The sequence below is a fragment of the Cyanistes caeruleus genome, chromosome 36, assembly GCF_971803275.1.
Source record: "Cyanistes caeruleus chromosome 36, bCyaCae1.hap1.1, whole genome shotgun sequence".
Lineage (NCBI taxonomy): Eukaryota > Metazoa > Chordata > Aves > Passeriformes > Paridae > Cyanistes > Cyanistes caeruleus.
In genome coordinates, this window is record NC_141737.1 from 616,650 (window position 1) to 638,548 (window position 21,899).

Below are 21,899 nucleotides of genomic sequence, written 5' to 3' on the forward strand. Positions count from 1 at the left end.
GGGAGGGGTCTCCCCTCCCCCCCCCCCTCACCTGCGCCCCCCCCATGGCGCGGCGCGAGCGGCTCCTCGCGGGGTGGGGGAGGGGTCCCCCCTTTATCCCCTCCCCCAAGGCCGTGCGGGGGTGGGGGGAGGGGCACAACCCCCCCCCATCCCCCTCCCCAAATTGTCCTTGACACCCCCCCCCCCCAAAAAAAGGGGGGGGGGGTTCCCAGAATCCCCCGCGGCGCCTCCCGACCCCTCCCCCACCCCTTCTGAGCCGCCCCTCCCCCACCCCGGGGTTATTTTTAGCTCCCGGGGTCCGATTTCCGCCCCTCCCCCACCCCCTAAAAAATATCAAAAAAACCAAATTTGGGGACCCCTCCCCCAAAATGAATCCGCCCCTCCCCCTCCCCCGGGAGGAGCCCCTCCCCCAATTTTTAACCCTCCCCAAAAAATGGGGGAAAATCCCCCAAAAAATGGGAAAAAACCTCAAAGAAAAGGGGAAAAAAAAAAATCCCCGAAAATTGGGGAAAACTCCCCAAAATCGGGAAAATCTCCCCAAAAACGAGGAAAAATCCCCAAAAGTGAGGAAAAAATCTCCCAAAATGGGAAAAAAATTTGGATTTTTGCCCTCTAAAACGCCAAAATTTGGTTAAAAACCCCCAAAATTCCATTAAAAAACCCCAAATTTTATTTAACTCCCCCGAATTTGATTTAAAAAAATCCCAAAATTGGATTAAAACCCCCCAGAATTGGATTAAAACCCCCCAAAATTGGATTAAAACCCCCCAAAATTGGATTTAAAAACTTAAAATTTGATTAAAAACTTCAAATTTGATTTTAAAACCTTCAGGATTTGGGTTAAAAACCCCGAAATTTGGTTCAAACGCCCCAAACGGCTCCGAAATGTTGAATTTTGGGGGTTTGGGCCCCAAATTTCTCTCGCCCCTCCCCCACCCCGGGGTTGGTGGGGGTGGGGGAGGGGCGGCAGCTGCTGCGGTCACTCAGTGGTCACTCGGAGCGGTCACTCCGGGGAGTGGACACTCGCTGGGCACTCGGTGGTCACTCAGGTGAGTGGGCACTCAGTGGTCAGTGGTCACTCAGTGGTCACTCAGGTGAGTGGGCACTCGGTGGTCACTCAGTGGTCACTCCGGTGAGTGGTCAGTGGTCACTCGGAGCGGTCACTCCGGGGAGTGGACACTCGCTGGGCACTCGGTGGTCACTCAGGTGAGTGGGCACTCACTGGTCATTGGTCACTCAGTGGTCACTCAGGTGAGTGGGCACTCGGTGGTCACTCAGTGGTCACTCCGGTGAGTGGTCAGTGGTCACTCGGAGCGGTCACTCCGGTGAGTGGGCACTCGGTGGGCACTCGGTGGTCACTCAGGTGAGTGGGCACAGGTGAGTGGGCACTCAGTGGTCACTCAGTGGTCACTCGGTGGTCACTCGGAGCGGTCACTCCGGGGAGTGGGCACTCGGTGGTCAGTGGGCACTCAGTGGTCACTCAGGTGAGTGGTCACTCGGTGGTCACTCAGCGGTGAGTGGGCACTCAGTGGTCACTCAGGTGAGTGGTCACTCAGTGGTCACTCAGGGTCACTCAGTGGTCACTCCAGTGAGTGGTCACTCCGGTGAGTGGTCACTCAGTGGTCACTGAGGGTCACTCAGTGGTCACTCAGGTGAGTGGTCACTCCGGTGAGTGGTCACTCAGTGGTCACTGAGGGTCACTCAGTGGTCACTCAGGTGAGTGGTCACTCAGTGGTCACTGAGGGTCACTCAGTGGTCACTCAGGTGAGTGGTCACTCAGTGGTCACTGAGGGTCACTCAGTGGTCACTCAGGTGAGTGGTCACTCCGGTGAGTGGTCACTCAGTGGTCACTGAGGGTCACTCAGTGGTCACTCAGGTGAGTGGTCACTCAGTGGTCACTGAGGGTCAGTCAGTGGTCACTCAGTGGTCACTCAGGGTCACTCAGGGTCACTCAGGTGAGTGGTCACTCAGGTCAGTGGTTACTCCAGTGGGTGGTCACTCAGTGGTCACTCAGGTGAGTGGTCACTCACTGGTCACTCAGGGTCACTCAGTGGTCACTCAGTGGTCACTCAGGTGAGTGGTCACTCAGGTGAGTGGTCACTCGGTGGTCACTCAGGGTCACTCGGTGGTCACTCACTGGTCACTCAGGTGAGTGGTCACTCTGGTGAGTGGTCACTCAGTGGTCACTCAGTGGTCACTCAGTGGTCACTCAGTGGTCACTCTGGTGAGTGGTCACTCGGTGGTCACTCAGGGTCACTCAGTGGTCACTCACTGGTCACTCAGTGGTCACTCAGGTGAGTGGTCACTTGGTGGTCACTCAGTGGTCACTCGGTGGTCACTCCGGTGAGTGGTCACTCAGTGGTCACTCAGTGGTCACTCAGGGTCACTCAGTGGTCACTCAGGGTCACTCGGTGGTCACTCCGGTGAGTGGTCACTCCGGTGAGTGGTCACTCACTGGTCACTCAGGGTCACTCATGCTCCGGCCCTGGCTCCTCGTGGCTCTGCTGCTGCTCCGGGGGGACCCGGGGGGGTCTCAGGGGGACCCCCGGGAGAGCCTTCATCACCTCCATCATCATCATCCTCATCATCCTCATCATCCTCGGGAGGAAGAGACACAGCCTGACCTTCATCATCATCATCATCCTCATCATCCTCGTCCTCGGGAGGAAGAGCCGCAGCCTGACCTTCATCACCCTCATCATCCTCGGCCGGGGGAGGAAGGCCGCAGCCCCCCCCGAGAGCACGAGGAGGGGGGCGGGGAGGAAGAGCAGAGCCTTCATCACCATCACCACCATCATCATCATCATCATCACCAGCAGCAGCAGCAGCAGCAGCGGAGGGATGAAGGCTCCGCCGGCGACCGCCACCATCATCATCCTCATCATCAGCAGGAGGAGGGGGAGGAAGAGCCCCTGGGTCACCATCATCATCATCATCATCCTCACCATCATCATCCTCATCAGCAGGAGGAGGGGGAGGAAGAGCCCCCGGACCACCATCATCATCCTCACCATCATCATCCTCACCATCATCACCATCAGGAGGGGGAGGAAGGCCGCCAGGGCGAGGATGACGAAGGCCACCGCCGTCGCCATGACGATGAGGATGGTGAAGGCCACCGGGGCGAGGAAGGCCATCGCCACGGCGACGAGGGTGACGAGGGTGACGAAGGCCACCGGAGCGATGAAGGCCAGCGCCGTCACCGTGACGACGATGATGAGGATGATGAAGGCCACCAGAGCGATGAAGGCCAGCGCCGTCGCCATGACGACCACGAGGATGATGAAGGCCACCGCGGTGACGAAGATGATGAAGGCCACCACGGTGACGAAGAGGAGGATGAAGGCCACGGTGACGAAGAGGAGGATGAAGGCCACCGCCCCCATGAGGATGAGGAGGATGAAGGCCAGCCCCTCCCCCACCAAGGCCGCAGCCCCTCCCCCAGCCCCGAGGATGATGATGATGATGATGAAGATGAAGAAAGCTCCGAGGAAGAGGAGGAAGAGGAGGAAGAGGAAGGTGGGATTGGGGTTTTTTTTGGGGGGGAGGGGGGGGGACCCCTCCCCCACCCACCCCCCCCAACGACCCCTCCCCAAAATGCAGGGGGTGAGGAAGAGGAGGAGGAGGAGGAGGAGGATGAGGAAGGTGAGGCCGAAGGGCGGTACCGGCCCGGCTCCGTCTGCCGCTACTGCAGAGCCTGCAAGGTGGGGAGGGGGATTTGGGGGGGTCCGGGGGGATTTGGGGGGGATTTTGGGGGGGATTTTGGGGGATTTGGGGGGTCTGGGGGGATTTTGGGGGATTTGGGGGGGATTTTGGGGGATTTGGGGGGTCTGGGGGGATTTGGGGGGGATTTTGGGGGGGATTTGGGGGGATTTGGGGAGTCAGGGGGGATTTTGTGGGGTTCAGGAGGATTTGGGGGGATTTGGGGGGGGATTTGGGGGGATTTGGGGGGTCTGGGGGGGATTTGGGGGGGTTCGGGGGAAATTTGGGGGGGATTTTGGGGGAAATTTTGGGGAATTTGGGGAGTCTGGAGGGGATTTTGAGGGGTTCAGGAGGATTTGGGGGGATTTGGGGGGATTTTGGGGGGGATTTTAGGGGATTTGGGGGAATTTGGGGAAATTTGGGGAGTCTGGGGGGATTTTGGGGGGATTTTGGGGGGATTTTGGGGGATTTTGGGGGATTTTGGGGAGTCTGGGGGGGATTTTGGGGGGGTCTGGGAGGTTTTTTGGGGTGAATTTGGGGGAATTTGAAGGGTCTGGGGGGATTTGGGGGGGATTGGGGGGGATTCAGGAGGTTTTGGGGGGGATTTTGGGGAAATTTGGGGGGATTTTGGGGGGTTTGGAGGGATTTTGGGGGGGTCTGGGGGATTTGGGGGAATTTTAGGGGAATTTGAGGAGTTTTGGGGGGTCTGGGGGGGATTTTGAGGGGGTTCGGGGGGTTTTGGGGAAATTTGGGGAGTTTTGGGGGGGATTTTAGGGAAATTTTGGGGAATTTGGGGGATCTGGGGAGATTTGGAGGGAGTTTTTGGGGGGAATTCGGGGGATTTGGGGGAATTTTTGGGGGGTTTGGGGGATCTGAGGGGGATTTGGGGGAATTTTGGGGGGATTTTAGGGGAATTTGAGGAGTTTTGGGGGGGTCTGGAGGGGATTTGGGGAAGTTTAGGGGGAAATTTGGGGAGTTTTGGGGGGGGATTTTAGGGAAATTTTGGGGAATTCGGGGGAATTTGGGGAGTTCGGGGGGGTTTGGGGGAATTTTGGGGGTTTTTGGGGGGATTTTAGGGGAATTTTGGGGGTTTTTGGGGGGTTTGGGGGGAATTTTGGGGGTTTTTGGGGGGGATTTTGGAGATTTTGGGGGGGATTTGGGGGGAGTTTTTTGGGGGCGTTTTAGAGGGAATTTTTGGGGGGATTTGGGGGGATTTTGGGGGGATTTTGGGGGGGTTTTGGGGGGGTTTTGACCCCCCCGCGACCCCTCCCCAGCACTGCCGGCTCTGCTCCCGCTGCCCCTGCACCGAGGGGGACCCCAGCGACCCCTGCCCCCCCTGCCAGGTGACCCCAAAACCCCCCAAAACCCCCCCAAAAAAACCCCAAAAACCCCAAAAAACCCCAAAAACCCCAAAAAACCCCTGGGGACCCTCTGGGGACCCCCGGGACCCCCCAAATCCCCCCCAAAATGACCCCCAAAAACCCCCCCAGGGCTGCCAGTTCTGTTACCTGTGTCCCCTCCTGTGCGACACCGCCTGCCGGCCAGGTGAGACCCCTCCCCAAATTCCCCTCGGGACCCCCAAAATCCAGCCCGGGACCCCCAAAATCACCCCCGGGACCCCCAAAATCAACACCGGGACCCCAAAATCCAGCCCGGGACCCCCAAAATCACCCCTGGGACCCCCAAAATCAGCCCCGGGACCCCCAAAATCACCCCCGGGACCCCCAAAATCGGCCCCGGGACCCCCTCGGGACCCCCAAAATCCGCCCCGGGACCCCCTCGGGACCCCCAAAATCAGCCCCGGGACCCCCAAAATCAACACCGGGACCCCCAAAATCACCCCCGGGACCCCCAAAATCCAGCCCGGGACCCCCAAAATCAGCCTCGGGACCCCCAAAATTCATCCCCGAGACCCCCCAAATCCATCCCGGGACTCCAAAAATCCACTCCGGGACCCCCAAATCCCCCCTGGGACCCCCAAATCCCCCCTGGGACCCCCAAAAATCATCCTCGCGACCCCAAAATCCATCCTGAGACCCCCAAAATCCACCCGGGACCCCCAAGATTCACCCCCGAGGCCCCCAAATCCATCCTGGGACCCCCAAATTCACTCTGGGACCCCCAAAATCCCGCCCGGACCCCCTGAGGACCCCCAAAATCCCCCCCAGGACCCCAAAATCACCCCCGGGACCCCAAAATCAGCCCCAGGACCCCCAAAATTCACCCTGGGACCCCCAAAATCCATCCCGGGACCCCCAAAATTCACCCTGGGACCCCCAAATCCATCCCGGGACCCTCAAATCCCCCCTGGGACCCCCAAAATCCCCCTCAGGACCCCCAAATCCCCCCCGGGACCCCCTCGGGACCCCCCAAATCAGCCCCAGGACCCCCCAAAATCCTCCCCCAGCCCCCCTGACGCCCCCTCCCCACATTTCCCAGGCAGCCTCGTGGACGAGCTCTCGGGGGCGCTGCTGCAGTGAGTGCCGCCCCCTCCCCAAATTGAGGGGGGGGGAGGGGTCTCCCCCTCCCCCATCACCGACCCCTCCCCCACCTCCATCCGGGGACGCCCCCAGACCCAATTTAACCCCTCCCCCCTCCCCCCCCCAGGTCACTCGCCAGGTTCCTGGAGCCCCCCGAGCCCTGAAGGAATTTGGGGAGGGGGTTTGAAGACCCCTCCCCCCACCCATTTTGTGCCCCCTCCCCAAATTTGGTGGGGAATAAAAGTTTGGAAAGGATTTTGGGGGGAGGGGGCGGCGTTTTTTGGGGTGGGGGAGGGGAGGGAGGGTCCTGAGAGACCCCAACCCTTTTTTAATTTGGGGAGGGGGGAGGGGTCCTGAGAGACCCCAACCCTTTTTAATTTGGGGAGGGGGAGGGTCCTGAGAGACCCCAACCCTTTTTAATTTGGGGAGGGGGAGGGGGGAGGGTCCTGAGAGACCCCAACCCTTTAATTTGGGGAGGGGTCCTGAGAGACCCCAACCCTTTAATTTGGGGAGGGGTCCTGAGAGACCCCAACCCTTTTTTAATTTGGGGAGGGGTCCTGAGAGACCCCAACCCTTTTTTAATTTGGGGAGGGGTCCGGAGAGACCCCAACCCTTTTTTAATTTGGGGAGGGGTCCTGAGAGACCCCAACCCTTTTTTAATTTGGGGAGGGGGTCGCAAATAATTCCAAATTTTCCTTTTTTTTTTTTTTTTTTAATTTTTAATTTTTATTTTTCCATGCAGACCCCCCCCCGCGCCGGGGGGTTAAAATGGGGAGGGGGCGCAAAAGGGGGGGAGGGGAGGGGGGGAGGGGAGAGGAACCCCCCCGCCCCCCCCCCAAAATCCCCCCCTCCCCCCCCCCCCCCCTTTTATAGCAGCAGAGACAGAGCCCCTCCCCCACCCCCTCGGGGCTCAGCGGGTTTTTAATTTGGGGGGGGGTCCCCAAAATTCCCCTCCCCCACCCGGAACAGATCGCGGGGGGGGGGGGGGGAATTTGGGGAGGGGGATTTGGGGGGGGGGTCGCCCCTCCCCCCCCCCCAGGCTTCGTCCGTCAGGTCAGGGACCCTGCGGGGGTGGGGGAGGGGTGAGAAATGAGGGGGGGGGGGGGGTCCCCCCAAATTTCTCACCCCTCCCCCCATCATGGAGACCCCCTCCCCAAATTTCTCGGTCCCCTCCTCAATTCCCCTCCCCCCTCCACACGATTTTGGGGACCCCTCCCCAATTTTGGCGATCCCGAATTTTGGAGACCCCTCCCCAATTTTGGAGACCCCTCCCCAATTTTGGGGCCCTCCCCCGGGTTTTGGAGACCCCCTCCCCCAGATTTTGGAGACCCCCCCAATTTTGGAGACCCCTCCCCAATTTTGGGCCACTCCCCCAGGTTTTGGGGACCCCCCCAATTTTGGAGACCCCTCCCCCGGGTTTTGGGGACCCCCTCCCCAATTTTGGAGACCCCTCCCCAATTTTGGAGACCCCTCCCCAATTTTGGGGACCCCCTCAATTTTGGGGACCCCTCCCCAATTTTGGAGACCCCTCCCCAATTTTGGGGACCCCTCCCCAGTTTTGGAGACCCCTCCCCAATTTTGGGAACCCCCCCAATTTTGGAGACTCCTCCCCAGTTTTGAAGACCCCTCCCCAATTTTGGAGACCCCTCCCCAATTTTGGAGACCCCTCCCCAATTTTGGGCCCCTCCCCCGGGTTTTGGAGACCCCCTCCCCAATTTTAGAGACCCCTCCCCAATTTTGGGGACCCCTCCCCAATTTTGGAGACCCCCCCAATTTTGGAGACCCCTCCCCAATTTTGGGCCACTCCCCCAGGTTTTGGGGACCCCTCCCCAATTTTGGAGACCCCTCCCCAATTTTGGGGACCCCCCCGATCTTGGAGACCCTTCCCCAATTTTGAGCCCCTCCCCCGGGTTTTGGGGACCCCTCCCCAATTTTGGGGACCCCCCCTCACCGTTAGCAGGAGTAGGTCCGGACCGAGACCCCCCCATCCCCCCTCGGGGGGGGCAGCGAATTCCCTGGGGGGGGGGGGGAGGGGAGGGGTCAGGACCCCCCCCCAAAAAATGAACCCCCCAAAGTCACCCGAGACCCCTCCCCAAAATAACCCCGGAGCCCCAAAATCCCCCAAAATCCCCCCAAAACCACCTGAGACCCCTCCCCAAATCCCCCCGAGAACCCCCAACACCCCCAGACCCCCAAAATCCTCCCCAAGACCCCCAAAATCAACCCCAAATCCCCCCAAAATCCCCTCAAACCCCCCCAAGACCCCCAAAAACCCCCCAAGACCCCCCAAATCCCCCCAAAATCCTCTCAACCCCCCCCATAATCCCCCTAAAACCCCCCCAGACCCCCAAAATCAACCCCAAAACCCCCCCAAACCCCCCGAGACCCCCAAGACCCCTCCTTAAATCAACCCAAGTGTCCCCCCAGACCCCCAAAATCCACCCTAAACCCCCTCAAACCCCCCCCAGACCCCCAAAATCAACCCCAAATTCCCCCAAAATACACCCAGCCCCCCCCAGACCCCTCAAATCAACCCCAAAATCCCCTCAAGCCCCCCAAACCCCCCCAAATCTCCCCCAGACCCCTGAAATCCACCCCAAATCCCCCCAAAATCCCCTCAAACCCTCCCCAAGACCCCCAAAACCCCCTCCAGACCCCCCAAAATCAACCCCAAATCCCCCCAAACCCTCCCCAGACCCCCAAAATCAACCCCAAAATCCCCTCAACCCCCCCAAACCCCCCCAAATCCCCCCCAGACCCCCGAAATCCACCCCAAATCCCCCCAAAATCCCCTCAAACCCTCCCCAAGACCCCCAAAACCCCCTCCAGACCCCCAAAATCAACCCCAAATCCCCCCAAAATCCCCCTAAAATCCCCCCAGACCCCCAAAATCAACCCCAAAACCCCCCAAACCCCCCCAAGACCCCCCCAAATCAACCCCAAAATCCCCTCAAATCCCCCCAGACCCCCAAAATCAACCCCAAATCCCCCCAAAATCCCCTCAAACCCCCCCAAGACCCCCAAAATCCTCCCAAAATCCCCCCAACCTCCCCCAGACCCCCCAAAATCCCCTCAACCCCCCCCAAAATCCCCCAAAATCCCCCCCAGACCCCCAAAATCAACACCAAAACCCCCCCAAACCCCCCCGAGACCCCTCCCCAAACCCCCCTCGCCCCCTCCTCACCCTCGGGCTGGACCTTGCGCAGGGGAAGGGGGGGGGTCCCCAGGGGTCCCCCCCGAAAGTTGGGGGGCAACATCTCGGCGGCGTCGGGACCCCCCCCCCGCAGCTCCTTCTCCCGGAACAGCTTCCGCCAGGACGGGGAGCGGCTGAAGGGTCTGGGGGCGTCCTGGGGGGGTCCCCGAAATCAGAGACCCCTCCCCAGGGGCGGGGGAGGGGATTTGGGGGGGTTTGGGGGGGAATTTGGGGGAGGTGAATGGGATTTTGGGGGGATTTTGGGGGGATTTGGGGGGTTTTGGGGAGGGGCTGAAGGGTCTGGGGGCGTCCTGGGGGGGTCCCCGAAATCAGAGACCCCTCCCCAGGGGCGGGGGAGGGGATTTGGGGGGATTTGAGGGGGCTAAATGGGATTTTGGGGGGATTTTGGGGGGATTTGGGGGGGGGGTTGGGGGGGTTTTGGGGGGGGGGGTAAATGGGATTTTGGGGGGATTTGGGGGGTTTTGGGGAGCGGCTGAAGGGTCTGGGGGCGTCCTGGGGGGGTCCCCGAAATCAGAGACCCCTCCCCAGGGGCGGGGGAGGGGATTTGGGGGGGTTTGGGGGGGTTTTGGGGGGGAATTTGGGGGAGGTAAATGGGATTTTGGGGGGATTTGGGGGGGATTTGGGGGGTTTTGGGGAGGGGCTGAAGGGTCTGGGGGCGTCCTGGGGGGGGTCCCCGAAATCAGAGACCCCTCCCCAGGCCTGGGGGAGGGGATTTGGGGGGGTTTTGGGGGGTTTGGGGGGGATAAATGGGATTTTGGGGGGGGGTAAATGGGATTTTGGGGGGATTTTGGGGAGATTTGGGGGGTTTTGGGGAGCAGCTGAAGGGTCTGGGGGCGTCCGGGGGGGGTCCCCGAAATCAGAGACCCCTCCCCAGGGGCGGGGGAGGGGATTTGGGGGGATAAAATGGGATTTGGGGGGGTTTTGGGGGGGTTAAATGGGATTTTGGGGGGTTTTGGGGGGATTTGGGGGGTTTTGGGGAGCGGCTGAAGGGTCTGGGGGCGTCCTGGGGGGGTCCCCGAAATCAGAGACCCCTCCCCAGGCCTGGGGGAGGGGATTTGGGGGGGATTTGGGGGGGTTAAATGGGATTTTGGGGATTTTTTGGGGTTTTGGGGGCCCCCGTTGGGTTCGGGGGGGATTTGGGGAGGGGTCTTGGGGGGATTTAGGGTGGGGGGATTTTGGGTGGAATTTTGGGGGGATTTGGGGGGATTTTGGGACAGAATTTGAGGGGATTTTACGGGGGATTTGGGGGGGGATTTGGGGGGGATTTTGGGGGGAATTTAGGGGAAGTTTAAGGGGGATTTAGGGGGGATTTTGGAAGGAAATTTGAGGGGTTTTGGGGTAGAATTTTGGGGGGAATTTGGGAGGATTTGGGGGGGATTTTGGGGAAAATTTAGGGGGATTTGGGGGGGATTTTGGAGGGAATTTGGGTGGAATTTCGGGGGGATTTGGGTGGATTTTAGGGGCGATTTTTGGGGAAATTTAGGGGGATTTGGGGGGGGATTTGGGCTGGAATTTCGGGGGGGGGTTTAAGGGGGATTTTGGGGGTCCCGGGGGGGGTCTCGGGGGTCCCGCCCCGCCCCCACCTCATCCAGGCGCCGCTCGGTGCCCGCCGAGATCAAAGCGCTGAATTCCTTCTCCAGCAGCTGCCGCGCCTGCGGACACAGCGGGGATTGGGGGGTCTTGGGGGGTCTTGGGGGGGTCTTGAGGGGGTTTTGGGGGGTTTGGGGGATGGGGGGAAATTGGAGGAAAAATTGGGGGAAATTTGGGGGGAATTTGGGGGAATTTGGGGGGATTTTGGGGGGAATTTGGGGGAAATTTGGGGGAAATTTGGGGGGAATTTGGGGGGATTTGGGGGGATTTTGGGGGGAATTTGGGGGAAATTTGGGGGAAATTTGGGGGGAATTTGGGGGGAATTTGGGGGAATTTGGGGGGAATTTGGGGGAATTTGGGGGGAATTTGGGGGAAATTTGGGGGAAATTTGGGGGGAATTTGGGGGGATTTGGGGGGATTTTGGGGGGAATTTGGGGACACGGTGGGGATTCGGGGGATTGGGCGGGGTTGATGATCCCAGTCCCCCCCAGTTCCCTTCCCAGTCCCATCCCAGTTTATCCCAGTCCATCCCAGTGCCCCCCAGTCCCATCCCAGTTTATCCCAGTGCCCCCCAATCCCATTCCCAGTCCCTCCCAGTCCCTCCCAGTCCATCCCAGTCCATCCCAGTCCATCCCAGTCCATCCCAGTGCCCCCAGTGCCCACCTGGCAGTTTTGGGTGGGGATCTGGAGCAGCAGGGCCAGGTCAGCCCAGTCGAAGGTGTGTCCCAGTTTATCCCAGTCCCTCCCAGTCCATCCCAATCCCATTCCCAGTCCATCCCAGTCCATCCCAGTCCATCCCAGTCCATCCCAGTGCCCACCTGGCAGTTTTGGGTGGGGATCTGGAGCAGCAGGGCCAGGTCAGCCCAGTCGAAGGTGTCGTCCAGCGCCAGCAGCGCCCCGTGCACGCCGGACTCGCCGAGGTTGGGGGCGAACTCGCGCAGCCCCACGCTGCTCACCCAGGCGCTGACCCGCTCGTTGGACCACACCACCACATCTGGGGAGACCCCCCGAGACCCCCCCAAATTCCCCTGAGACCCCCTAAAAAAACCCCAAATTCCCCCGGGTTCCTAAATCCCCCAGGACCCCCCAAATTCCATCCCAAAATCCCCCCCAAACCCCCCACGCTGCTCACCCAGGCTCTGACCCACTCACCGCCACATCTGGGTGGGCTCGAGACCCCCCGAGACCCCCCCAAATTCCCTGAGACCCCCCAAAACCAACCCAAAAATCCCCAGATCCCCCCCGTGCTCCTAAATCCCCCCAAACCTCCCCAGACCCCCAAAATCAACCCCAAAATCCCCTCAAACCCCCCCAAAACCTCCCCAAAGCCCCCGGTTCAATGAGCGGGACCCCCCCCCACATCTGGGTGGGCTCAAGACCCCCCGGGACAACCCCAAATCCCCCCGGGACCCCCCAAAAAACCACCCGGGTTCCCAAATCCCTCCAGGACCCCCCCCAAAAAAACCCCAAATCCCCCCGGGACCCCTCCCCAGATCCCCCCCGAGCCCCCAAAACAGCCCTGAACTCCCTGGACCCCCCCCAAAAAAATCTCGGGATGCCCCAAACCCCCCCCAGATCCCCCCCCCACCCAAATGTTCTCCCCTTAACTCTGACCCCAAGAACCCCTCCAAACCTCTCAGGACCCCCCAAAAAATCCTATGAGAACCCCCCCAAACCTCTCAGGACCCCCCCAAAACCCCCTGAGAACCCCCCAAACCCCTCAGGACCCCCCCAAAACTCCCTGAGAACCCCCCAAACCCTTCAGGACCCCCCAAACCCTTCAGGACCCCCTTGAGATCCCCCCAAAGCCCCTCAAAATCTCCCCAAACCCCCTCAAGTCCTCCCCAAACCCCCCCAAAACCCCCTCCAAACCCCCCCAAACCCCCTGAGATCCCCCCTAAACCCCCTCGGGACCCCATAAACCTCCTCGGGACCCCCCCTGAGACCCCCTGGGACCCCTCCCCAAATACCGGAGGTGCCCCCCTGGCTCTCCTCCCGCCGCCGCTCCAGCTCCTTGCGGTCGTAGTTGAGGCGCTTGAGGCACATGATGCCGTAGTGCAGGCTCACCCTGGGGGGAATTTGGGGGTCCCGGGGTCACCCCGGGGGTCCCCAGATGACCCCGAGGTCACCCCGGAGGTCCTGAGGTCATTTAGGGGGGGCTGGGGTCACCCCAAAAGTCCCAAAGTGGCCGTGGGAGAGGGGCCGGGGTCGTTTTTTAGGGGAGGTTGGGGAGAATTTGGGGGGTCCTGGGGTCACCCCGGGGGTCCCTGGGTCACCTTGAGGGTCCTGGGGTCACCCCGGGGGTCCCCAGATGACCCCGAGGTCACCCCGGGGGTCCTGAGGTCATTTGGGGGGGGCTGGGGTCACCCCAAAAGTCCCAAAGTGGCCGTGGGAGAGGGGCCGGGGTCGTTTCTTAGGGGAGGTTGGGGAGAATTTGGGGGGTCCTGGGGTGGCCCTGAGGGTCCTGGGGTCACCCCGGGGGTCTTGAGGTCACCCCGAGGGTCCCCAGATGACCCCGAGGTCACCCCGGAGGTCCTGAGGTCATTTAGGGGGGGCTGGGGTCACCCCAAAAGTCCCCAAGTGGCCGTGGGAGAGGGGCCGGGGTCGTTTTTTAGGGGAGGTTGGGGAGAATTTGGGGGGTCCTGGGGTCACCCCGAGGGTCTTGGGGTCACCTTGAGGGTCCTGGGTTCACCCCGGGGGTCCCCAGATGACCCCGAGGTCACCCCGGGGGTCCTGAGGTCATTTAGGGGGGGCTGGGGTCACCCCAAAAGTCCCAAAGTGCCCCCGGGAAAGGGTCCAGGATCGTTTTGTGACCCCTCCCCACATTTCTACTCCAGCCCTAAAATTCGAGGTTTTTCCCACAAACTTTTCACATTTTCCTCAAACTTTTAACATTTTCCTCAAACTCTTGCGGTTCCCCTCAAACTCTTGACATTTCCCTTCCTTTTTTTTCCCATTTTCCCCCAGAATTTCATTTTTTCCCCATTTCCCCCCATTTCTTCCCCGTTTCCCCCCAAATTTTCAATTTCCCCCCCATTTTTTTCCTGTTTCCCCCATTTTTTCCCCATTTCCCTCCAAATTTTCAATTTTCCCCCCATTTTTTTCCCCATTTCCCTCCAGATTTTCAATTTTCTTCCCATTTCCCCCCATTTTTCCCCCATTTCTTCCCCATTTCACCCCATTTTTTCCTCATTTTTCCCCAAATTTTCAATTTTTCCCCCCAAATTTCCCCATTTCCCCCCATTTTTCCCCCAAATTTTCACATTTCCCCCCATTTTTCTCCCATTTCCCCCAAATTTCCCCATTTCCTCCATTTTCCCCCATTTCCTCTCAAATTTTCCCCCCATTTTTTCCCTATTTCCCCCCATTTTTTCCCCATTTCCCCCAAATTTCCCCATTTCCTCCCATTTTCCCCCATTTCCTCTCAAATTTCCCCATTTCCCTCCATTTTTCCCCCATTTCCCCCCATTTTTTCTCCCATTTCCCCCAATTTTTCCCCCATTTCCCCCCATTTTCCCCCAAATTTCCCCCAATTTTTCCCCCAAATTTCCCCATTTTCCCCCCATTTTTCCCCCAAATTTCCCCATTTCCCCCCAAATTTCCCCATTTCCCCCCGTTTTCCCCCCAAATTCCCCCCCTCTCACCGGTGGAAGGAATCCACCATCTTCAGCTGCCCCCGCAGCTCCTTCTTGCTGAGGTGGTCGAGCATCCGCGCGTCCACCAGCGACTCCATGAAGTAACTGCGGTACTGGGGCAGCCCCAGGCTGGGCAGCCACTCGTTCCCCACCCACTCGTGGTTCATGTCCCCGTGGGCCAGGATCTGCGGGGGGGGACACCCCAAAACTCCCCTGACCTCTATATCCCTGCCAGGACCCGGTTATGGCATCCTACACCTCTATATCCCTGCCAGGACCCGGTTATGGTATCCTACACCTCTATATCCCTGCCAGGACCTGGCTGTGAGACCCCCACCCACTCGTGGTTCATGTCCCCGTGGGCCAGGATCTGCGGGGGGGGACACCCCAAAACTCCCCTGACCTCTATATCCCTGCCAGGACCCGGTTATGGCATCTCACACCTCTATATCCCTGCCAGGACCCGGTTATGGTATCTCACACCTTTATATCCCTGCCAGGACCCAGCTTTGAGACCCCCAAGTTTATAGCCCTGCCAGGATCTGGGGCAGGGGGACACGCTGGGGACACCCCAAAACTCCCCTGACCTCTATATCCCTGCCAGGACCTGGCTATGTTATCCTACAACTTTATATCCCTGCCAGGACCTGGTTATGGCACCCCAGACCTTTACGTCCCTGCCAGGACCGGGGTGTGGCACCCCAAATTTTTATATCCCTGCCAGGACCCGGTTATGGCACCCCAGACCTTTATAGCCCTGCCAGGACCTGGCTACGGTATCCCACACCTTTATATCCCTGCCAGGACCCGGTTATGGCACCCCAGACCTTTATGTCCCTGACAGGACCTGATTATGGCACCCCAAATTTTTATATCCCTGCCAGGACCCGGTTATGGCACCCCAGACCTTTATAGCCCTGCCAGGACCCAATTATGGCACCCCAAATTTTTATATCCCTGCCAGGACCCGGTTATGGCACCCCAGACCTTTATGTCCCTGCCAGGACCCGATTATGGCACCCCAAATTTTTATATCCCTGCCAGGACCCGGTTATGGCACCCCAGACCTTTATGTCCCTGCCAGGACCTGGTTATGGCACCCCAGACCTTTATAGCCCTGCCAGGACCGGGGTGTGGCACCCCAAATTTTTATATCCCTGCCAGGACCCGGTTATGGCACCCCAGACCTTTATAGCCCTGCCAGGACCCGATTATGGCACCCCAAATTTTTATATCCCTGCCAGGACCTGGCTGCTCCCCCCCCTTTCAGCCCCTTCCCATTTTAACCCTGCCAGGACCCCGCTCAAGCCACGCCCCCTCGTTTAAACCACGCCCCTGTTAATAAACCCCGCCCAACGCAAACGCCTTGCAAGCCCCGCCCCTTGTACAAACCACGCCCGTTTATGCAAATACTATTTGTTTAAGCCCCGCCCCCTGTTAAGCCCCGCCCCTACCTGTTCCCAGCTGATCTCGCGCGGCTCCTGGGGGGAAAAATGGGGGGTCAGGGGTCCCCAAATCCCAAAAAATCCACCCAAAATCCGCCCTGGAGAGGTCAGGGGTCCCAAAATCCCAAAAAATCCACCCAAAATCCCCTTCTGGAGGGTCCAGGGGGTCCCAAAATCCCAAAAATCCACCCAAAATCCATCCTGAAGGGGTCAGGGGTCCCAAAATCCCCCCAGATTTCCCCAAAATCCTCCCTGGAGAGTCCAGGGGGTCCCAAATTTCCTTTCAGGAAGGGTTAGGGGTCCCAAATCCCCCCAAAATCCCCCCCTGGAGGGGTCAGAGGTTCCCAAAATCGCCCCAAATCCTTTGGGGAGGGGTCCCAAAATCCCAGATCTCCCCAAAATCCGCCCTGGAGAGTCCAGAGGGTCCCCAAATCCCCAAAAATCCCCCCAAAATCTCCCCAAAATTCCCACTGGATGGGTCAGGGGGTCCCAAAATTGCCACAAATTCTTTTGGGGAGGGGTCCCAAAATCCCAAATCCCCCCCAAATCTCCCCAAAATCCACCCCGGAGAGTCCAGAGGGTCCCAAAATCCAAAAAAATCCCCCCAAAATCCAAAAAAATCCCCCCTGGATGGGTCAGGGGGTCCCAAAATCGCCCCAAATCCTTTTGGGGAGGGGTCCCGAAATCCCAAATCCCCCCCAAATCCCCCCCAAATCCGGCGCTGACCGCGTTGGGCGTGGCCGGGAGCGATTCCATCTCCTCGTGCGTCATCCACACGTTCCCCGTGCACTGGGGGGAGGGGAAATGACGTCATCGGGAGCCGTGGGTGACGTCATCGCAGGGGGTGTGACGTCATGGGGATGGGGGTGATGTCATGGGGAACCCGCCCCCCCCAACCCCTGGGTGAGGCCCCCCGGGTAAAACCCCCCCCAATTAAATCCTCCTTAATTAAATTCTCCTTAATTAAACCCCCCCATTAAACCCCTCATTAAAGCCCCCCCAATTAAATCCCCCTCATTAAAGCCTCCTCAATTAAATCCTCCTTAATTAAACCCCCTTATTAAACCCCTCATTAAATCCCCCCCAATTAAATCCCCCCCAATTAAACCCTCCTTAATTAAACCCCCCTCATTAAATCCCCCTCAATTAAATCCCCCTCATTAAAGACCGAATTTAATTCTCCTTAATTAAATCCCCCTCAATTAAAACCGCTCATTAAAGGGAGGAGGGGGGCGCGGAGGGGCTGCTCAGTGACACCAAATCCCCCTCCCCAAATTCCCGATTTTCCCACCCAAATCCCCACTCACGGTTTGTGAGGACCCCTCCCCAAATTCCCCATTTCCCCATGGATTCCTCCCAAATCCCCCTCCCCAAATCCCAACTCCCCCTCCCCAAATTCCCGTTTCCCACTCACGGTCCGTGAGGAGGGGGGCGCGGAGGGGCTGGTCAGTGACACCAAATCCCCCTCCCCAAATTCCCCATTTCCCCATGGATTCCCCCCAAATCCCCCTCCCCAAATTCCCATTTCCCACTCACGGTCCGTGAGGAGGGGGGCGCGGAGGGACTCGTCAGTGACACCAAATCCCCCTCCCCAAATTCCCAAATCCCCCTCCCCAAATTCCCGATTTCCCCATGGATTCCCCCCAAATCCCCCTCCCCAAATTCCCAAATCCCACTCACGGTCCGTGAGGAGGGGGGCGCGGAGGGGCTGGTCAGTGACACCAAATCCCCCTCCCCAAATTCCCCATTTCCCCATGGATTCCCCCCAAATCCCCCTCCCCAAATTCCAAATCCCCCTCCCCAAATTCCCCATTTCCCCATGGATTCTGCCCAAATCCCCCTCCCCAAATTCCCGTTTCCCACTCACGGTCCGTGAGGAGGGGGGCGCGGATGGACTCGTCAGTGACACCAAATCCCCCTCCCCAAATTCCCCATTTCCCCATGGATTCCCCCCAAATCCCCCTCCCCAAATCCCAAATCCCCCTCCCCAAATTCCCCATTTCCCCATGGATTCCCCCCAAATCCCCCTCCCCAGATCCCAAATCCCCCTCCCCAAATTCCCCATTTCCCCATGGATTCTGCCCAAATCCCCCTCCCCAAATTCCCCATTTCCCCATGGATTCCCCCCAAATCCCCCTCCCCAAATCCCAAATCCCCCTCCCCAAATTCCCCATTTCCCCATGGATTCTGCCCAAATCCCCCTCCCCAAATTCCCGTTTCCCACTCACGGTCCGTGAGGAGGGGGGCGTGGAGGGGCTGGTCAGTGACACCAAATCCCCCTCCCCAAATTCCCCATTTCCCCATGGATTCCCCCCAAATCCCCCTCCCCAAATTCCCGATTTTCCCACCCAAATCCCACTCACGGTCCGTGAGGAGGGGGGCGCGGAGGGGCTGGTCAGTGACACCAAATCCCCCTCCCCAAATTCCCCATTTCCCACTCACGGTCCGTGAGGAGGGGGGCGTGGAGGGGCTGGTCAGTGACACCAAATCCCCCTCCCCAAATTCCCCATTTTCCCACCCAAATCCCACTCACGGTCCGTGAGGAGGGGGGCGCGGAGGGACTCGTCAGTGACACCAAATCCCCCTCCCCAAATTCCCCATTTCCCCATGGATTCCCCCCAAATCCCCCTCCCCAAATTCCCGTTTCCCACTCACGGTCCGTGAGGAGGGGGGCGCGGAGGGGCTCGTCAGTGACACCAAATCCCCCTCCCCAAATTCCCCATTTCCCCATGGATTCCCCCCAAATCCCCCTCCCCAAATTCCCCATTTTCCCACCCAAATCCCACTCACGGTCCGTGAGGAGGGGGGCGCGGAGGGGCTGGTCAGTGACACCATCTCTCGCACCGCCAGCCGCAGCTTCAGCCGGTGCAGGGGGTGGGAGATCCCCAATTCCCGCTGGATCTCGGGGTCCGACAGGTTGGCCAGGACCCCCCCGCTGCGGACGTTGGCGCGGCACGCGGCCACGTACCAGGCCGGCATCCCCACCCAGACCTGCCGGGGGGCACCAAAATGGGGCTGGGGGCTTGGGAAATGGGGCTGGGGGATTCGGAAATGGGGCTGGGGGCTCTAGAATGGGGCTGGAACCATCAAAAATGGGGCTGGGGGCTTCGGAAATGGGGCTGGGGGCTTCGGAAATGGGGCTGGGGGTGGCCAAATGGGGCTGGGGGCTCTAGAATGGGGCTGGGGGCTTCGGAAATGGGGCTGGGGGTGCCCAAAGGGGGCTGGGGGCTCTGGAATGGGGCTGGGGGATTCGGAAATGGGGCTGGGGGTGCCCAAAGGGGGCTGGGGGTGGCCAAATGGGGCTGGGGGCTCTAGAATGGGGCTGGGGGCTGTGAAAATGGGGCTGGGGGCTGTGAAAATGGGGCTGGGGGCTTCGGAAATGGGGCTGGGGGCTTCGGAAATGGGGCTGGGGGTGCCCAAAGGGGGCTGGGGGTGCCCAAAGGGGGCTGGGGGATTCGGAAATGGGGCTGGGGGTGGCCAAATGGGGCTGGGGGCTCTAGAATGGGGCTGGGGGCTTCGGAAATGGGGTTGGGGGCTGTAAAAATGGGCTGGGGGCTTCGGAAATGGGGCTGGGGGCTGTAAAAATAGGGCTGGGGGCTTCGGAAATGGGGCTGGGGGTGCTCAAAGGGGGCTGGGGGCTCTAGAATGGGGCTGGGGGATTCGGAAATGGGGCTGGGGGCTCTAGAATGGGGCTGAGGGCTGTAAAAATGGGGCTGGAACCATCAAAAATGGGGCTGGGGGCTTCGGAAATGGGGCTGGGGGCTGTAAAAATGGGGCTGGGGGCTGCCCAAAGGGGGCTGGGGGCTTAAAAATGGGTTTGAAGCCCCTGAAATGGGTCTGGGGTCTCTAAAGATGGGTTTTTCCCGCCCAAATCCCGAGCGTTTTCCCGCCAAATTTTGAGGGTTTTCCCCACCCAAAATCCCAGGGATTTTCCCGCCAAAACTCCCGGGTATTTTCCCGCCAAATTTCGAGGGTTTTCCCGCCCAAATTTTGGGGTTTCCCCGCCCAAATTCCGAGGGTTTTCCAGCCAACATTTTGGGGGGTTTCCCGCCAAAATTCCCGAGTCCTTTCCCCGCCAAATTCTGAAGGTTTTCCCGCCAAAACTCGCGGGGATTTCCCGCCCAAATCCCGGGTCTTTTTCCCGCCCAAATTTTGGGTTTTTCACACTCAGTCCCGAGGATTTTCCCGCCAAAATTCCCGGGTATTTTCCCCTCCAAATCCCAAGGGGTTTTCCCGCCCAAATTTCCGGTTTTTCCCTCTCAAATTTCGGGTTTTTCCTCCCAGATTTTGGGTTTCTCCCGCCCAATTTTCGGGTTTTTCCCTCCCAAATTTCGGGTTTTTCCCGCCCAATTTTCGGGTTTTTCCCGCCCAAATTTCCGGTTTTTCCCTCCCAAATTTTGGGGTTTTCCTGCCCAAATTTCGGGTTTTTCCCGCCCAATTTTCGGGTTTTTCCCGCCCAAATTTCGGGTTTTTCCCGCCCAATTTTCGGGTTTTTCCCGCCCAAATTTCCGGTTTTTCCCTCCCAAATTTTGGGGTTTTCCTGCCCAAATTTCGTGTTTTTCCCGCCCAAATTTCGGGTTTTTCCCGCCCAAATTTCGGGTTTTTCCCGCCCAATTTTCGGGTTTTTCCCGCCCAAATTTCGGGTTTTTCCCGCCCAATCCCGGGGCTCGCCCCCCGCCCCAATTCGCCGCCCCCTCCCCTCACCTCGAGCCACGAGACCACGGTGGGCCCGTCCCAGGCGGCGAACGGCAGCCCCTGGCGGCAGGCCTCCTCCAGCAGCTCGTGCCTGCCGGACCCCTCCCCAAATTAACCTGAGACCCCTCCCCAAATTCACCCGGGACCCCCGGGACCCCTCCCCAAATTCACCTGAGACCCCCGGGACCCCTCCCCAAATTCACCCGGGACCCCCGGGACCCCTCCCCAAATTCACCTGAGACCCCCAAAACCTGCCCCAAATTAACCCGAGACCCCCGGGACCCCTCCCCAAATTCACCTGAGACCCCCAAACCCTGCAGGGAACGGCAGCCCCTGGCGGCAGGCAGCTCATGCCTGCCGGACCCCTCCCCAAATTAACCGGGACCCCTCCCCAAATTCACCCGGGACCCCCGGGACCCCTCCCCAAATTCACCCGGGACCCCCAAACCCTGCAGGGAACGGCAGCCCCTGGCGGCAGGCCTCCTCCAGCAGCTCGTGCCTGCCGGACCCCTCCCCAAATTCACCTGAGACCCCCAAAACCTGCCCCAAATTAACCCGGGACCCCCAAACCCTGCAGGGAACGGCAGCCCCTGGCGGCAGGCCTCCTCCAGCAGCTCGTGCCTGCCGGACCCCTCCCCAAATTAACCTGAGACCCCCGGGACCCCTCCCCAAATTCACCTGAGACCCCCAAAGCCTGCCCCAAATTAACCCGAGACCCCCAAAACTGCCCCAAATTAACCGGGACCCCCAAAACCTGCCCCAAATTCACCGGGACCCCCAAAACCTGCCCCAAATTAACCCGAGACCCCCAAAACCTGCCCCAAATTCACCGGGACCCCTAAAACCTGCCCCAAATTAACCCGAGACCCCCAAAACCTGCCCCAAATTAACCCGGGACCCCTAAAACCTGCCCCAAATTAACCCGGGACCCCCAAAACCTGCCCCAAATTAACCCGGGACCCCCAAAACCTGCCCCAAATTCACCTGGGACCCCCAAAACCTGCCCCAAATTAACCTGAGACCCCCAAAACCTGCCCCAAATTCACCGGGACCCCCAAAAGCTGCCCCAAATTAATCTGAGACCCCCAAAACCTGCCCCAAATTAATCTGAGACCCCCAAAACCTTCCCCAAATTCAT

The 21,899-nt window shown here is 59.5% G+C and overlaps 2 protein-coding genes across 2 annotated transcripts in view; one reads left to right on the forward strand and one right to left on the reverse strand.

Moving 5' to 3' along the window:
* Positions 1-968: 968 nt before the first annotated feature.
* HRC (histidine rich calcium binding protein) lies at positions 969-6,437 on the forward strand. Its single transcript, XM_086871649.1, has 7 exons — positions 969-1,049; positions 2,467-3,519; positions 3,604-3,704; positions 4,977-5,045; positions 5,193-5,247; positions 6,142-6,178; positions 6,310-6,437. Exons 2-7 carry the CDS (start codon positions 2,475-2,477, stop codon positions 6,344-6,346), a joined length of 1,344 nt encoding a protein of 447 aa, XP_086727775.1. The 5' UTR covers positions 969-1,049; positions 2,467-2,474; the 3' UTR covers positions 6,347-6,437.
* Positions 6,438-7,047: 610 nt separating this feature from the next.
* PPFIA3 (PPFI scaffold protein A3) overlaps positions 7,048-21,899 on the reverse strand; it is a 45,756-nt gene continuing 30,904 nt past the window's right edge. Inside the window, exons 20-30 of the mRNA XM_086871544.1 lie at positions 20,771-20,852; positions 18,857-19,057; positions 16,793-16,855; positions 16,076-16,102; positions 14,631-14,806; positions 12,957-13,054; positions 11,805-11,980; positions 10,980-11,048; positions 9,367-9,529; positions 8,134-8,197; positions 7,048-7,245 (exon numbers count right to left, since the gene is read on the reverse strand). Of these exons, the coding sequence (XP_086727670.1) occupies positions 8,136-8,197; positions 9,367-9,529; positions 10,980-11,048; positions 11,805-11,980; positions 12,957-13,054; positions 14,631-14,806; positions 16,076-16,102; positions 16,793-16,855; positions 18,857-19,057; positions 20,771-20,852 (1,117 nt within the window). The 3' untranslated portion in view covers positions 7,048-7,245; positions 8,134-8,135. The remainder of the gene's footprint in view (positions 7,246-8,133; positions 8,198-9,366; positions 9,530-10,979; positions 11,049-11,804; positions 11,981-12,956; positions 13,055-14,630; positions 14,807-16,075; positions 16,103-16,792; positions 16,856-18,856; positions 19,058-20,770; positions 20,853-21,899) is intronic.